We start from the raw sequence: 17,743 nt of genomic DNA, 5'->3' as shown, positions 1-17,743 counted from the left end.
CAGAATATTCATCAGCTTCCCAGGTGTGCTTTCAGGGTCCTGGTTTGTCAGTGCCAGGGCAGGGTGTCATTAGTCAATGTGTCTGGTCCTGAGTCAGCCACGGGGCCACTTGGGGCCACTTGTGTGACTTCGCTGCTTATCTGGGCCTGGAGCGGAAATACAACTGAGGCCTAGATGTTATCTTTAGGGAGGAATGCTCAGGGGTCTACACCGCATGACCAGCGATATGCTAGGAGAGGATAGGTTACCCTGGGGACAAGGTTCTTGTTTTCCCAGTTTCACCCCTTGCTAGGCATCTGGGGCTTCCTGCCCTGGTGAGTTTTGGTACCTGGCCCATCAAACACACATTACAAGGTAGAGCAATTCATTTTGACGAGTAAATTGGAAAGGCTATAGAAGGGTGTCCCAAAACAATGTATATATACTTTAACAGCTGATAGCTCAATTTTGAAAATGAAATGTATTTAATAAACACTGCTTTTGCCCTAGCCAGTTTTGTTCAGTGGTTAGAACGTCAGCCCACAGACTGAAGGGTCCTGAGTTCGATTCCAGCCCTCAGTTGCAGGCTGGATCCACAGCCTGTGTGGGAGGCAACAAATCCACGTGTCTCTCTCACAACAATGTTTCTCTTTCTCTCTCTCTCTCCCTTCCACTCTCTCTGAAAAGCAATGGAAAAAATATCCTCAGGTGAGGATTTAAAAAAAATCAAGCAAGTATAAAATTTAAAAATTAACACTGCCTTTAGAATTATTCAGTGTGTTAATACATTTTGGGGGGACACCCTATATAGTAAGATGAAAACTCTTGAGCTGGTCTTAGAAATAAGTGTAGAATCTTATTGGAGGGAGGGGTTTTCTGATGGGGAACTCAAGAAGTTAAAAAAATTTTAACTTCAGATGTATAGTTAATAGGCTTGGTAATTGATACATGTCGAAAGCTATTGTTGCAGGGACTGGAATGTATGGCTCGACCTGCTCTAACTTCAGGAGACCCGAAAGCAATTCAACTTTTGTGCCCCAGGAGGAGGTCTCCAAGCAACCACGATGGTATCTGAGCCACTAGGGCTCCAGGGAGAGCACATCCACCGCCCAGGATGCAGATAAAGAATCACACGTCAGCAGGTGGAGGGTTACTCGGAAAATCGCCAGACTTCAACTTTTATCTGATTAACCTTTTTCCCTGAGTTTCCAAACCTACACTTTTCTTCTCCTTATAAAAAGGGTCGGCTTGAGATGAGATGTAAGACAGGCTTTTTAGGGTACATAACCTGCCATCTTCTCAGATCGCCGGCCATCCGAATAAAGTGCCCATAAAGATTCAATCCCTGTCTCGACTTTTCCGGTTTCATTTTCCACAAGAGCCAACTCAAGGGGTCAGACACATGAGGTCCGTCAGCCTGCATGAAGAATTTAGTGGAAGTACTAAGAAAAACATGGGGGCAGCAGGGGGCGGGAGAAGAGGCACCTGGAAGTGCTTGGGCGAGGCCGCAGAGCTGGGGGTGCCAGCTAGTGCACCCTGTGGGTACTGGGGAGCCTCTCAAGCCTTCGGAGCACAGAGATATACCGTGTTTCTCTTGTGTCTTAGGAAGTCGCCTCTGCTGCTCTGCAGAGAAGGGCTTGCAGGGGTGTAAACTAAGCAGGAAGCCCAGTGGGGAGAGAGAGCGACAATCCAGAGTCTAAACTAAGCCAAGGAGCCCAAAGGCTTTGAGAGACATCTTGGAGGTGACTTTAAGGGGTGTCTGGAGGCTGTGGGAGAGAGAGGAGAGTGGCTGTGCTTGCCCATGTCCACCACCACACATCCGCCAAAACAGCGAGCCACCTCGGCCAGCTCCCTGCACCCAGGAGGAGACTGTCTCAAGGCTGGGGGCAGCAGGTCTCCTGTGCCCAGGTGAGGGCGGGAGCAGCCCAGCCCCAGACACAGGCTTGTGCTCAGAGTCCTGCAGATGTCTACCACCTAGGGGCCCAGTAACTTTGCTCAAATGTTCCCAGGAGAGTTAGTCAAGAGAAAATACTTATTTATATTTGCCGCCAAAGTTCCCTGGGGCCCCAGAGCCAGCAGATAGGGCTGGAAAGATTCCCTGGCTCTGTCCTGCCGGCCTCCTGCTGCGTCTGGGCTATCAGCGGGACTCTAGGAGCTGGAGGGGCAGATGGTCTTCCTCCAAGGCACTGTCCTCCCCTGGTTGGGAGGCCAGGGCAGTGTTCTTCATGGTGCCTGTGAATGGATGAAGAGCTCTGTGACTTGGTCCCTGGGGTGTGTGCCCAGGAGGCAGGCACTAGGGAAACAGGAAAAGGCCACAACCATGAACCACATCATACCCTGTGGACATCAGGGGATCCTGAAGTCCCCAGACTCTCCATGGCTGTGTGGCCAAGCAGATACACACACACACACACACACGCGAACACACACTCTGTCTCCCACCATAGCTACTCACCAGGGACGCCTGGCCCTGAAGGCTCCTCACACACTGTAGGCAGCGTCTGCTCCCACGCAGCCCAGTTCACTTCCTCCACCCTGAAGGCAACAGAGCAGCTCGGAGGCTGCCGGATGCCAACAGTGTGCTCTGTTTCATCCCAGGAGGGGGCCCTGGCCCATAAGTGGGCTGAGCAGACATTCCAGTGGGCACAGGGACTTCGAGGAGGATGGGGTTCCTCTGCCCCTCTCCACGGGACACTGGACCACCCACCATCCGCTGAGCCCTGTCCTTGCACCTATCAGCCTACTGCCCTCAACCAGGTGCCCACATGGAGGAACAGGCTCCTGTCCCTTCAGGCTGTTCACAGCGACCTGGGTTCCCCAAACATCCAGAGAAGGGTTTCGGTCAGGTGTGCCTTTGTGTTCCTGGGTTCTGGGGCCCTACATGCCTGAGACTCTCCCTTCTCCTTGCTTAACTATTATTTCATGAAAATGTGCTTCTGGCTATGCATCTGTCCCCGAGTTTCCCCTCTCAGTGCCCGGGTCTTCCAAGGGCATGGAAGAGTTTGTTCTCTACGGACGGGCTGTAGCCCCTGGTCAAGAGGGGAGTTGGAAGGGCGGGTCCGACCAGCCATGGTGAGGCTAGCGCACTATAGCCCAAGGGTCCCTCTGGCTTCTTGGCCTCTTAACTGTACCTGATTCCTGACCACCCGATTCCTAGTGGTCAGAAACCACCAGACAGGGACCTTCAGTTTAAGCCACAGGGACAGGCAGATGGCCAGACAGGCAGAGCAACAGGCGGTGGCAGCCCCCGGCCTATGAGATCCAGCATCCCTGACCTCGCTGCCCAGGCGGGCTCAGTCCCCTGGCACTCCTAAGCCCTGCCTTTCCCAGCAGTCCCTGCTCCTGGCAGCTGTTCCCTGGTTTTCAGAAGAGTAAGGCTGCCTTCACCAGGCGCCCTCCCCTGTCCCCTCACTCACCTGAAGCACCAACGCTCATCAGGGCTACCATCTGGCCTGGTGCCAACCGTCAGCATCACACCTGCCCGCTGCTTCTTCCTCCTGCACCACCAGTAGCCATTCTCCATCTCCAAGACAGAGATGGCTTTCTAGGGACAAAGGACACATCAGACAGAGCACCAGGCAGGTGCACCATGCACTTTACAGGATAGCCCTAAGTCCACTGAGCACCAGATTGGAATCCACCTGCAGCGTTTGATTACCTGTGTGGTGTTAGGCCCTCGACCCCTCTGAATCTCAGTTTCCTCACTTACAGACCAAAGACAACATACTGGTGGTTTGGGGGAAGTCAGCATGTAAAGAGTGCTCAACAGTTACTTGGTAATGCATCGTTGCAGATCCCAGAATTTCACACTACCAGGTGCAAAAGTTCGTTTGCTCTACCCCACACATCTCCCCAATGGTACACATTAGGTAGGGCAGAACTTCGCAGGTGAGGGCACGGAGTCTCAGAGAAGACAAGGGATTACCCTAGGTCAACAGTGAATTAGTAACACAGTTCAGCCTCCTGAGCAAGGCCGTCCCTACACAAACTGCCCAGACCTACACCCAACCCTTCCCAGGTCAAGGAGCAGCTTTTGTTTTCCTCCACTGTGGGTGTGTCATATCAGCCCCCAGCTCAGGGACCTCTGGTCCCCCAACTTCCCCAAGCTGAGCCACCCAAGACTGCATAGCCTGCCTGCCTCACCCACCAAAGCAACCTACTTAACATATGATGCACACAGAATGGGAGCTACGTGAGGGCAGACTTTGTCTTGTTCTCTGCTGTGCATTTAGAACCTAAATGCACTCAAGAAATACTTAATAATAATGATGATAATAATAATTATGATGTTAATAACTGACACACTGAGCGCCTACTGTGTGCCAGGCATTGTTCTAAGGGCTTTAGATCTATGAGCTTATTCAAGCCTCACAGCAACCCTTTGAAGGAAATGGATGATGGACCCCCAACAAGGCCAAGGCCACCCGGGGCCCTGGGTCCGCTCCGGAGGGCCAGCTCAACTGGGTCCTGCCCGTTCTTACTGGGCCCAGAACTTGGGGAGGGGGCGAGGAGCCTCCCAGGGGTACCTGCAGCTTCCAGATGCTCCAACTGTCAGTGGCAACACTGTTGACAGTCTCACTCATGAGGGCGATGAGCATGTTGAGCAGCAGGATGTAGGTCAGCAGCACATAGGTCAGCAGCAGCAGCAGCACAACCCCACGGAAGCGCAGCTGGTCCTGGAAGGCCAGCTCGCCCATGCCGATGGTGAACTTGAAGAGCTCCAGGGAGGCGTCCAGGATACCACTGTAGGGGACCGAGCTTTCCTCCTTGTCCTCCTGTCCTGCCCCAGGCCACACTGCCTCCGTGGCATTCGAACTTGTGGGGACCCCAGGGCCCTGGGCCTCTCGACTCAGGCTCACCAAGGCTGCAGGAGGGTACAAGGGGGTCCTCAGCCTGGGGACACCAGTGGACAGACGAGGGTTTACAAAGCAGGCAAGGGATGGGCAGGGGCCAGAGGGGTTCCTTTACCTACAGCGAAGCCGAAAAGGAAGACTAAGTAGACCAGAAGGAAGCGGAGCAGGTCCCGCAGAATAACCTAGAACACACAGACCCAGGAGCTGGGGTGGGTGGCTGGGCCACCAGACATGACCCCAGACCCCTGCCTTGGCCCTGAGCGTGGGTTCCTATGTACACACCACACACACACGTGTATGCATACACAGGGCCCTGTGGAGCTACACTGAGCCAATGGGTCTTAAAAATATACATCAGATCATATCATTTTCCTGCTTAAAAGCTTCCAGGGCCAGCCCGGTTGGGCGTGGTTCAGTGGTTGAGCATCGACCTACGATCCAGGCGATCGGGGTTCGATTCCCGGTCAGGGCACATACCCGGGTTGCGGGCTTGATCAATGACTCTCTCATCGTTGATGTTTCTATCCCTCTCTCTCCTTCTCCTTTCCTCTCTCTGAAATCAATAAAGATATATTAAAAAAAAAAAACAAAAAACTTCCAGGGTCAAAAAATTAAACATAGAGTTACACGATTCAGCAGTTCCACATCTGGGTGTATACCCAAAGGACTTGGAACTCAGATATTTGTACACCTATGTTCATAGCAGCATTACTCACAGTGTCAAAAGGTGGAAACATCCCAAGTGTCCATTGATGGATGAAGGGATAAACACAATACGGTATATCCATACAATGGAGTACTATTCAGTCTTTAAAAAGAGAAATTCTGCCCTGGCCTGTGTGGCTCAGTGGTTAGAGCTTCGGCCATGCACCAAAGGGTCGAGGGTTCAATTCCCGGTAAAGGGCACATACCTGGGTTGCATGTTCGATCCCCAGCCCTGGTCTGGGCAGGTGGGGAGGCAGCCAGTTGATGTGTGTCTCTCACATCGATGTCTCTCTCTCTTTTCTCCCTCCCTTCCACTCTCTCTAAAAGTCAATGGAAAAATATCCTCGGCTGAGCATTAACAAACAAAAAAAGGGAAGGAAACTCTGACGCGTTACAGCATGAATGAGCCTTGAGAACACTATGCTGAGTGAACTAAGCCAGTGACAACAGGACCAACGCTGTGTGATTCTGTCTATATGTGGTGCCTAGAGCAATCAAATCCACAGAGACAGAAAGAGCGGCGGTTCCCACGGCTGGAGGAGGAGCCTGGGTACAGGCTTCAGTCTGCGACAATGAAAGTGCTGGAGACGATGGTGGTGACGGTTCCACAACAATGCGAATGTGCTTAATGCCACCGAATTGTACACTTAAAAATGGTTAAAATGGTAAATTTTGTTATGTATATTTTACCACAATTTAAAAAAAGTTTTAAGCCCAGCTGGTGTGGCTCAGCAGTTGAGCATCAACCTAGGATCCAGGAGACAGCGGTTTGATTCCCGGTCAGGGCACACGCCCAGGTTGTGGGCTTGATCCCCAGCAGGGGGATCTCACTTCCTCTCTCTGAAATCAATAAAGAAGTATCTTTTTTTAAAAAAATTGTTTTTAAGCCTCCTGGGCCTCCAGACTCCTCCTTATGCCAACAACCACCGCTCCCCCCACCCCAGCTTCGTCGCCCTCACTCTCCCCAGCCTCCTCAGTCAGTCTCAAGCACTCCAGCCTTGTTCTGATTCCTGGCCTTTTCTTTGCTGTTCTCTGTCTCAAACGCTTCTTCCTTGAGTCTGTGCTGAGTCATTCTTTCAGGTCTCAAGGCCACCCCTTCAACAGGCCTTGCAGATCACCCTTTCTAAAGCACCCTCTGCCTGCCATTCTCCATCACACAGACCTATGAATTCCCTTCACAGAATTTAGCAGTCGATAATGCTCTCCTCTGTTTTCTTAGTGTCTTCATTTCCCCTAAGAGAACATCAGCTTCAAAAGAGCAAGGACTTGTCTATTTTGTTAGTGAACAAACTAACAAACTAACAATATATTCCCAACACTTAGAACAGGCTTGGCCCATAGTATGTACTTCCTAAACATTAACTGAATAAATAAGTAAATGCAGACACATCCATATGCCCAGATGTCCCAGGGCACAGGCAGATAAGTGGGCTTGTGTGCATAGTCTCTGCTCCTTCAGTGTGCAAGGATAAATGTGCGCCCGTGTGGACACTTGCAAACACACATGCACAGGTGTTTGCTTACATATGCAGAGCACAGACCCCTGAGAGCAGGTATGTGCACGCCCACACTCCTGCTGACATTCAGCAAGTGCCTGGGTACACAATGCACATACTCATGTTCTCCTCTGCCCAGGTGAGCTGCGGAAGAAGTCACCTGCAGCTGAGGCCAAAAGGAGTCCCACTGGAGTGTGGTGTCCAGCCCTGCCCAGTCTGGTTGCAGCAGGGCCATCCTAACTCTCACCTTCTGAATCATGACGCTGTAGATGCCTGTGTGCTGGAAGCCGCGGGTATAGTACAGCAGGTTCAGCCAGCCCAGCACCAGCGAGGACACGAGCAGAGGCAGGTACCACTCAATGGCCAAGAAACACAGCACCTGAGACAGCACCGTGAGCAGGGCCTGGACCAGGCTGCGTGGGGACAGGGACAGGGTCAGCTTGCAGGCCACTTGGCAAGACCCCCTTAGCTCCCACTGGCCAATGCTGACCACACTGCCTCTCGCACTGCAGTCTGATGGATGAGAAGTTCTCCACCTGTCTGGGGTTAGGCCTACTCAGGTCCTGACCTCCACCTCAAGCAAGTCATTTAACCCCTGTGGGCCTCAGTTCCCTTCCCGGGAATATGGGGTAACAGTAATTACACCCGACCATAGAGCATTTGTGAGGATTCAATGAGACAAGACATATGGAGTTCAGGCCCCACTGGTGCAGAGTGAGGGTTCAGTAAATAATCTATAAGGATGGGAGCATAGGGAGCCCCAAGCTGGAAGTTGGACTCATGGGTCTGGCCTCTGTTCCCAACCACCTGGAGCTCTCCAGCCCTGAGTCCTCCCCTCTAAAGCCTGCTTGGTGCCCCCTGCCACAACCACCTCTCCCAGGCCTGAGATGAAGGAGAAGGAGTGAGGCCCCACATACAAGAGGATTTCAAAGTAGCTGTCCATGAACGATACCCAGATGAACAGACGGCGCCTCCAGAAGAACCACAGCTGTGGGAGGAAAGATAGGCGAGTGACACTTGCTCTCCAGACCTGACACCCCTCAGGGCCTGGACAGGGCTCCCACCTTCTCCCTGCCTTCTGGCCATGTGGGAGCCTGCTTTGACTTTTCAGAGGAGCTCACGAATTTTGCTGATAGTAAGGAAAGGTTAGGACCCTGTTTCTAAAATGTGCAGCCACCCACAGGCACTGAGGCAATGCCAGGGCCTCCTGGCTCTGTGAGGATCCAGATGAAGAACTCATGCACTGCATGTGGTAAGGGGAGAGCTCCTTCCCCTCCCTTTCCCTGGCCTCTCAGGGACCACCCTATACTCTAGCCAACCTGGAGTTGGTGCCCAGATTCCATCCCTCTGAGAGAGTCTCAGTGCCATGGCCCAGCCTGTCTCCTGCAAGCTTGCAGCTGAAAAGGCCCTGCTGGGGGAGTTGGGCTGAGCCACGCCTGTCCCCACCTTTCTGTGCTCCCCAAGTGAGGAATGCTGGGGCCTAGGGACCTGGGGGCAGGGGCTTCCAGCTCGATTTCCTGGGAGCAGAGCCAGCACTCCCAAGGAATCATAGGAGCCATTTCCTACCCAATGGGCACCCTAGAAAGCATAGTAGGGAAGGTAGCCAGCCCCAGCAGGCAAGGCCTATCCAGCCCAGAGGCAGGTCAGGGTGGGATCGGTTATCAGTTTCCCCATAAATGAAGGTACTATGGTTAACTGGCTCTAAGGCTCCTCGCAGCTGAGTTCCAGGTTTGCTCCTGGGTAGACTGGGTATGTGGAATGGGGGAGTGGGAGGAGCCCTTACCTGGCTGGCCAGGAGGTAGACCCCTCCAAGCAGAATCAGGATGTGGCTCAGCAGCAGCACGGAGTTTCCAGCTGTCACTTCCATGGGGAGAGAGGCCTGTGAAGAGACATTCAGGTAGGACCTAGAGTCCCCTCCCAACAGCCCACCCTCTGAGAGCCAGAGCCGAGGGCCCATTTTGAGCCTGAGCCACATGTGGAGAGGCCACTCAGAGTGGCAGAGGGAACATGGACTCCAGGGCAAGACCCCCGGATTCTAGTCTATTGTGTGGAGCAGTTGTGAGCGTGGGATCGAGAGCCAGACTGCCTGGGTTCAGATCCCATGTCCACCACTTACAGCCTATATGAGCCTGGATGAGTTACCTCTCCATCCGTCCCTTCCCTCAACTGTAAACTGGGGACAATAATTCTTTCAGATGGTTGTTGTGAAATTGAATTAAATAAGTGAATGCATGCCAATCACCTAGAATACTTTCTCACCTACGGTGTGCACTAAGTATTAACTACTTCTGTTACTCCTGAGGAGCTGGCAGCCACACTGTCCCAGCTGGGTGAAAGCTTGAGTGTATCAAGCAGTCGGAGCCTCAGCAAGAGCATCCACAGGATGCAGGTGGTAATCCCTGCCCAGCTTCTCCCAGGGCTGTTTCCAGGAGGCCTTCCTAGGATGCCCCCCGCGCCCCACCCCCAGCCTTGCCTTCTCCAGGGGAGGCTGGTGGTAGACAACAGCAGTGAAGGTGAGCATGTAGATCAAGTAACACAGGAAGTTGAAGAAGAACCTAGGGATGAGCTGGTCCCATTTCGCCTGCAGCAGTTTGTTCAGTGGCTCCAAAACCACCATTCGGTGTCGGTGCTGGGGGGGGAATGTGAGCACCAGGGTACATTCACTGGGTATACACAGGGGACCCACTCATGTCGGGCTCAAGGCAAGAGCTGAGGGAATGGAGGGGAGAGGATGGGGAGCCCCGAGTGACCCCTCTCCACCTGCCTCCACCCCACCCTCATGGCTAGGGAGTGACTGAGGGCCTCTCCTTCTTGTCCAGAGCATGTGCTGGTCAACAAGAGGCCCTCAGTGATCTGATCCCCAAGTCCGGTGGGACTGGAGTGTGGAATGAGTGTGGGCCCAACGGCAGGGTCAGGACATGCAGCCACACTGGCACAAGAATAGGGTAGGTGAGGTCGAGCAGACAGCCTGAGTTGCGGAACTTGCAGGAAGCTCTCTGCCAGCCCCCTCCGCACACCCTGCGCTGGCAGGCTCACCGGGCTTCTGCAGTGAAAGGCGATGATCTCCAGCACCGAGTTCTCCTCCCAGCTATCCACAGAGGTCAGGTCATACAGTGACACCCGGACAGGCCCATAGCACCACTCAGTGAACTTTCGGGAAAGGGACTGGCACGGTCCCGAGAACTCTCGCTGCAGGATGTGTCTGAAAATCTGTAGGATGAGTCACGTGAGCTTGGTCTTCTTGGCCACTTCCCAGCATGACTGGGAGTCTGGGAAATACTCAGTACTCTGCAGAACTGCCCGCTGTTTGCAGAGCTGTGGCAGACACATGCACACATCCTATACACATGGGTTCTTGCGTGTATAAACTCTTACATCCATCCATCCATGCTCAGCCACAGTGTAGACATTCCCACCCACCCACATACACCCAGGCCTGCCAGCCAGCTTGTTTCTTTCTTCCCCACTCCTGCCCCTCGGCCTCTTTCACTGACTCCTCACATGGTAGAGGGACCTCCAGCCCAGGGTTCCTTAAGACCCCTTGAGATGAGAGGCTATCAACTACATATGTAGCTTTCCACAGAGCAGAAAGGGTCACTAAGCAGAAAAGGTTAAGAAGTAATTTGAGCCCAGCCAGTGCGGCTCAGTGAAATGAGCATCATCCATGCACCAAGGGGCTGCCGGTACGATTCCCAGTCAGGGCACATGCCTGGGTTTCGGGCTCGATCCTCAGTAGGTGGCATGTCTATCTCTCTCTCCCTCTCCCTTCCTCTCTCTCTAAATATCAATAAAAACAGAGTTTTTTTAAACAAAGAAGTAATTTGGTTTCACAAATGAGAAGTGGGAGAAAGAAAGGGCCAGGTTGGAGAGCAGTTTCCATGGGCCACACGGGCCACACAGCCACGCCTCCACATACCCCAGGAACCTTGGAGGGCAGGAATAAAACAGCAAAAGTCCCACTTGTGTTTATTTTTATCTTAGCCTTTAAAAATGCCTGTGTTCTAAGCTTCTCTCGGGGCTTTGTAAGCTACATGGTTGTTTAGCCTTAAGCCAGCCCTGACAGTAGGATAAGACAACTGGTAAGCTGTTTGGGAAAAAGGTAGACCTGGACCATGTTTACTCTTTATACCAAAATGACTTCAAAGTTTTAAGCATTAAAAATGAAACTGCAAAAGTCTGGAAGAAAATAGGGATATGGAATACACACACACACACACACAAGGTTATAGATAACATAACCCTGCAGAAGGGTGAAGAAATAGCAAAACTCTAAAGGAAAGCCCAGCGGGCGTGGCTCAGCAGTTGAGCATTGACCTAGGATCCAGGAGATCAAGGTTCAGTTCCCGGTCAGGGCACATGCCTGGGTTTCGGGCTACATCCCCAGTAGGGGGCGTGCAGGAGGCAGCTGATCGATGACTCTCTCATCATTGATGTTTCTCTCTCTCTCCCTCTCCCTTCCTCTCTCTGAAATCAATAAAGATGTATATATATAAAAAAAAAAACTTTAAAGGAAAAGATAATTACAACTTGTATAGATAGAAATGTAACAATCCTGTGTGGCAAAATGCCATAAAAAATTTAAATGTTGAACTGGGAGAAAATTTTGCAACTGTTAGAGTAAACAAGATGCTAATATGTTCAGTATAAAGCACACTTACCAACCAAGGTGAAGTAGACCTAATAGCAAGTATAAGGGCAGAACAGGCAAGGATATGAAAAGATTGCCTCCTAATCAGGAAATCCAAATGAGCCCTAGCCGGTTTGTCTCAGTGGTTAGAGCATCGGCCAGCGGATCTGAGGGGTCCCGGGTTCAATTCCAGCCAAGGGCACGTATCTCAGTTGCAGGCTCAGTCCCCAGCTGGGGAGTGTGCAGGAGGCAACCAATTGATGTGTCTCTCTCACATCGATGTTTCTCTCCCTTTCTCTCTCTCCTCCTTCCACTCTCTCTGAAAAGCAATGGAAAAAATATCCTCAAGTGAGGATAAAAAAAAATTTAAAAATAATGACTTTTTAAAAGAATCCCTGTTTTATTAAAACCTATATAATTTTATTAACCAATGTCACCCCAATAAGTTCATTTAAAAATAAAAATAAAGTGGGAGAACCACTGTTTTATAATGTAACATATTAGTTCAGTAGTTCGGATACAGTTTATCAATAAACACACATATTAGAGGTACATGCAGAAAACATCCTAATAGGGGTGTTCGGCTGAAAAGTGGGGAGACCACTGATCTAGATCCCCCAGGCTCTTTCTGCAGAAATGCCAGTGAGCCCTGCTGCCTCCTGCCCAGGCGGGAGGGCCGGGGCTGGGCACTCACCTCCATTTTGCCCTCCTTGGCGGCCAGCTTCAGGGGCGTGAGGCCCTGCCGGTTGGTGATGCCCTCGAGCTGCACGGTGGGGCAGAGGCGGGCCCCAGCTTGGAGGAGCTGGTCGTACATGCGGGTCACCAGAGCGCTATTCTCAGCCGAGTTGTCTGCGATCATCACCAATGCGTGCAGGACCGTGTTGCCCAGTGAGTCGGCAGCCTGCAGGCTGGCAGGCTGGTGCGGGTTCTCCAGGAGGTAGGTCACCACATCCCACTGCTTGGTGCATGCCGCCAGGGAGAGGGGCAGCTCGCCTGGGGGCCAAGGGGGCAGCTTGGGCCTCAGGCCTCCCAGCGTTCACCTGCCTACTCCTCACTCTCCTTGGACAGAAGGCCAGGCCTCCTGGAGCAGGTCAGGCACCCATGGGGAAGGATGGAGCACTACCTCGGAGTCCCCCGCCCCATTTAGGGCAGTTGTGCCTTCCCCTGTGAGGTCCGAAAAAGGCAGCTGTGTCTAAGGGAGCAGAACAGGGGTCAGCCACCAGGGTCCCCATCTCCCCTGCCTCTTTCTCTTCTTCAGCAGAGCCCAGGCCCGCTGCTGCCTCACACAGATGCCCTGGTCCAGGCCCTGTCTGGTTGGCTTCTGTCACATGCCGGTTCTAGCAGCCATTCCCCAGCCCTGGTCCAGGCTTGGGCACATGGCAAGCCTCCGTGGCCAAGCAAGGATAAACATCCCTTAAGACAAACTGCTTCTGCGGGCAGCCTAGTGGTTAGAAGCCCGGGCCAGCTCTACCACCCATTAACCATGTGACACACACACACACCCCCGCCTTGCCTCAATTTAATCAAGAAAGACTCCTCACCAAAATAAAAACAAGTCCCTTGGCTTTTCTTCTGGAAGAAGTGGCCACAGGCCCGGGCATGCACATTGGCACCGTTTGCCACCAGCAGCTTCACACACTGCAGGCTCCTCTTCTCGATGGCGATGTGCAGGGCACTGTGGCCTTGGTAGTACTCATCCGTGCACTGGGCATTGACCAGGGGCGTGGGGTTGCCAGAGTCCCGGTCGATCTGCAGCAGCGGCAGGATGCAGGCGTTGGCTCCGTCCCGGAGGTTCAGCACGGCCTTCATCAGGCATGTCTTCCCGGTGGAGCCCTCTGAGGGGAAGGGGCAGGAAAGCAGCACGAGGGTGCTTAGGCCTGGAGTGGCCGGCTGCCTGCGGCCTGAACAGCGAGCCCAGGCTCCGGAGCGCTCCTTGCAAGGATAAAGATGCCACACATGGCTGGTGGCAGCACGGCAGTGGTGCAGGGTATTAAGGCTCCAGTGACTGCCATTTCTGCCCTAGAGATTGTCCTCAGACACAGTCTGTCACATGCACAATGTTGTCTATGCAATAATACTTGCAGCAGTATTGAAGCGCTTTCCCCGCTTAATGGCACTGTCTCCTCAGTCAGGTCACTTGGTCTCTCTTAAGCTCAGTGCTCCTCACTGTGAAGCGGGACTGTCTCGGGGTTATTGTAAAGATCAGATGGGATTATTGCAAAAGGCTTGGCACACAGATGGCCTGGCACACAGTATGCTGAGACCAAAACTACAAACACCCTAAACGGCCATCAATAAGAAATCAGTTAGCCAAATTATGGTAAATAAAGTGACTAAGTTAGAGGTGTATATACTGAAAGTGCTACAAGATGTAGGAAGCAGGCGGGGGAAGCACATTACAAATTAGTATATATCGCATGACCCCATTTATGTAAATATATACCTAACATACTAAAAATGTTTTTATTGAATTTTTTTTTTTTAGAGAGAGAAATAAAGGGAGGGAGAGAAAGAGACAGAGAGAAACATCGATGAGAGAGAAACATCGATTGGCTGCCTCCTGCCTACTTCCTACTGGGGATCAAGCCCATAACCAGGACATGTACCCTGACAGGGAATTGAACCCACAACCTCTCAGTCTACGGGATGACACTTAACCATCTGAGCCACACTGGCCAGGGATACATAACATATTTAAACAGTTAGAAAAGATGCATCCCAAATCATTGACAAGAGTCCAGGATGACAGACTTTTTACCCTCAGCTTTATACATTTCATTACTATTTGAGTCTTCCAGAACGCACAAGTTATTTTTCTACTTAGCCCAAATAATAAAGATGCTTAGATCTGGGGCAAAGATGGGTGAAGTATATATGTATATTATATCTCAACAATGCTTTTATTTATTTATTTATTTATTTATTTATTTATTTAAATATATCTTTATTGATTTCAGAGAGAGGAAAGGAAAGAGAGAGTGATAGAAACATCAATGATGAGAGAGTCATTGATCCAGCCCACAACCTGGGCATGTGCCCTGACTGGGAATCGAACCCCAATCGCCTGGATCCTAGGTCGATGCTCAACTGCTGAGCCACGCCCGCTAGGCAATGCTATTATTTAAAAAGATGAAAGAGAGAAGAGAGGGAGGGGAGGGGAGGGGAGGGGAGGGGAGGGGAGGGGAGGGGAGGGGAGGGGAGGGGAGGGGAGGGGAGGGGAGGGGAGGGGAGGGGAGGGGAGGGGAGGGGAGGGGAGGGGAGGGGAGGGGAGGGGAGGGGGCAAGAGAAAGCATTGAGGATGCCCACAGGTACCCATGGGGCAGGGAGCCAGTGGGGTGGTTTGAAGGGGTAGGCACAGCCAGGATGGTGAGGTAAAGGAAAAAGAAACACGCGACCCTTGTCTCCTGACCGCAGTCAAGGCCCACCCAGCCAGCACAGGCCCAGCACAGCTGGCAGGACACGGAGGCTCTGGCTGAAGGGCAGGCCTACCTGTGTACTCTGAGTCGGTGAGGTACTTGCTGGTACGGCACAGGTACTCTGGTAGCCCAGCCAGGTCCTCGGGGACACCTCGGGCAACCACGCTGAAGAGCCGGTCACGGTCAAAGCGGTTTGGGTCTGGCTGGCTGCAAAATGTGGACTGATGCCATAAAAGAGCCACAGGCCCCCCGGGAAGCTCCCTATCTCAGGGAGCCCTTTCGGGAAGCCCTGTGAGCCCTGCAGATTAAGGGGCCCCATGAGAGTCTGCCCTCCCAGAGCAAACCGAGGAGACCCCAAGAGCTCAGAGCCCCAGGAGCAGGGATGGGGGGCTGTCCAGGCATCTCAGCGGCTCCAGCATCACAGGCATTTCCCAGCACTGGTGCTTATCTGCGAGGTGCCTTGATGATCTCACAACAGGCTATCGCCCAGGGTACATTTCTGCATGGGAACTTGTCGTGGCACCTGAGCTAGCGTCCAGCTCAAGACAGGGCTACAGGAGGTGCCCCCAGACTGGGAGGGGCTGTATGCATCACTGGTCTCAACAAAGGGATCAAGAAAACTCCTCGTCCTCTCAGAAACCACTTATGGACTAATAATTGAGTAGCCCCACCTCACTTCAGCCCCAGGATCAGGAATCGTTACTTTCCCTTTTAGACAAACAAGGAAATAAAGTAACTTCTTCAAAATCATACAGTGCAGAACCCAGGCCTCCCATGGGGCCTGTCTAACCAACTCCAGACCATGACTCCCAACCCCAGAGAGTCTCTGGAGCAGACAGAGGCTTCTCAGAGACACGTGGGCTCAGCCTCGAAACCTATCAGATGCTCACTGACGTTTTACTGAGAAGCCATACTTCCAGGAAAGGCCCCAGAGGGGCCTTATAATTCTTCAGAATCTATCAGTGTCTGGTGACAGGGAAGGGGAAGGAGTACCCCTCCTGGGCATGTCACTATTCACAAAGAAAAGCTCATCCCTGGGGCTACTGGCACCATGACCAGCAGATAGGAAGGGACAGACAAAGGGAACTATTTGACATTTTGGGGTCCTCAGGTCCTGGCTTCACAGCTCCCACAGAATGGGGCCAACCAGGTAATGGTTGGCGACTCTGAGTGAAGGGATTGTTCAGATCAGTTGTATTTTAAGCCATATCCACATGACTGAGGGCCAGACCCCGCCTCCTCCACACCAGAAAGCTGCGTGTCTGCCTAGCTTGGCCAGATACACCATCACCTGACAGCAGACCACATGACCACAGCATGACCAAGAGGGCTCTGCAGTTGACTAGGGAGCCTTGTGGGTCCAGAAAGGGGAAGTGTCTGTTTGGACAAAGGACTTCCTTTCTCAGGGTGACATCACAGTCTTAGGGTAGGGAAGCCCCACGAGGGTACAGATTGAGATACCAAAGGGCATACCATTCTGCCTGTCAGGCTGGCTACCCAGCTCCCGAAAGCCTCGCACGCAGCCTCTCCTGCCTTGGTCTGAATCTGACTGTGGTTCTCCAGTGCAGTCAGTATGGGGCTCTGGGCTAGGAGGCCAAGGCTGGTGGCCCTGTCCCAGGCCTGAGGAGGAAGGAAGGGGCTTCCCTGGTAGAGTCCCACCTGGACCATGAGGATTCTACTGGTCAGCCCTTGTATGTCAGACCTCACCCGGGGGGGTGGGGGTTGCCAGGTTCACCTCCACACACACCCACAGGGCTGGAGGTGTCACTCCTGGCAGCAGTGGGCTCAGAAGAAAATCAAAGTGAAGATGACTCCCAGCAGAAGTCTACCATCTACAATCCCCAAAGTCTATATCCCTTCGTTAATAGGTTCAGCCTTGGAGCAGAACCCAGGAGTTCCTAGGACATCTTAAGATGTCCTTGCCTCTCTCCTTGGATTGGAGTGTGGATCCTGCTACCATCTGTTACAGGGACCATGACACGGTGGGGGCCAGGGCATAAACTGGGGCATGTGAAAAGTATGTCCCTATGAAGAACATGACCACAGAAGGCAGAAGGCCAAGAATAGGGAAAGTTCTGGAAGGAGCAGACCCAGAGAGCAGAGCAGAGTTCAGCCTGTTGACCCCAGGAGCTATCACAGCCAGGCTGAGGGCTATGGGGAAGGGGCACTGAGTGCTCTGCTGGAAGTGAGGGATCCCCGGGCTGCACCCCTACTTGCTGCCTCACCTGGCACCTGCTGTCTTTCTGTAGGCGAGGTTCACTTTGATCTGAGGGGAGAAGTTCCGGTCTTCGGGCTGGAATGATGACTCCATGGGGGGCAGCACCCCCCCATAGCCCCGCTTTCCTTTGTCCACATCGGCACCATCTTCTTGGCCCCCATCATATGTCTCCAACCTGAAAGCAGGAGGGCTGGAGGGCGAGGTCATCCTAAGGGGTGGAGGCTGCTGGGTCCAGCTGGAACCTCTGGGGAGACAGAGATGTCAGAGGCCCCCTTCCTCCCAGACGGGCAGGCGGAGGGGGTCCGGCTGGGGCTGCAGAAAAGAGAGGTTGAGAAGCTGAGTACAATTAGACCCACCCACTGTGCGGAGCTCAGCCCCACAGGGATGGGGTGGGGCTGAGAGGAAGGAAGAAGGCCAAGGGTGAGGAGAGGAAGGGAAGTTCTGGGGTG

General features: G+C 52.8%; 1 protein-coding gene across 1 annotated transcript; it reads right to left on the bottom strand.

The window, feature by feature from the left end:
- Positions 1 to 1,462: 1,462 nt before the first annotated feature.
- Positions 1,463 to 17,512, bottom strand: TRPV2 (transient receptor potential cation channel subfamily V member 2). Its single transcript, XM_016196517.2, has 14 exons — positions 17,302 to 17,512; positions 15,150 to 15,283; positions 13,202 to 13,495; positions 12,355 to 12,653; positions 10,070 to 10,243; positions 9,507 to 9,662; positions 8,817 to 8,912; positions 7,951 to 8,021; positions 7,281 to 7,446; positions 4,948 to 5,014; positions 4,506 to 4,843; positions 3,396 to 3,523; positions 2,435 to 2,514; positions 1,463 to 2,211 (listed from the first exon to the last, which is right to left on the bottom strand). The coding sequence occupies exons 1-14, from the start codon at positions 17,499 to 17,501 to the stop codon at positions 2,117 to 2,119; spliced, it is 2,298 nt and encodes a 765-aa protein (XP_016052003.2). The 5' UTR covers positions 17,502 to 17,512; the 3' UTR covers positions 1,463 to 2,116.
- Positions 17,513 to 17,743: the final 231 nt, after the last annotated feature.

Source organism: Miniopterus natalensis, chromosome 17 (genome assembly GCF_054644295.1).
Source record: "Miniopterus natalensis isolate mMinNat1 chromosome 17, mMinNat1.hap1, whole genome shotgun sequence".
NCBI classification, from domain to species: domain Eukaryota; kingdom Metazoa; phylum Chordata; class Mammalia; order Chiroptera; family Miniopteridae; genus Miniopterus; species Miniopterus natalensis.
Note: the sequence above shows the minus strand (reverse complement) of the source record. Positions and strands in the feature narration are given on the sequence as shown.

Coding starts and splice junctions, on each gene's coding strand:
- TRPV2 (XM_016196517.2), bottom strand. CDS start 17,501: ATGACCTCGCCCTCCAGCCCTCCTGCTTTCAGGTTGGAGACATATGAT. Junction 13,496..15,149: donor CACCGACTCAGAGTACACAG/GTAGGCCTGCCC, acceptor CCTTCCCCTCAG/AGGGCTCCACCGGGAAGACA. Junction 8,913..9,506: donor ACCAGCCTCCCCTGGAGAAG/GCAAGGCTGGGG, acceptor GTCTCTTCACAG/GCCTCTCTCCCCATGGAAGT.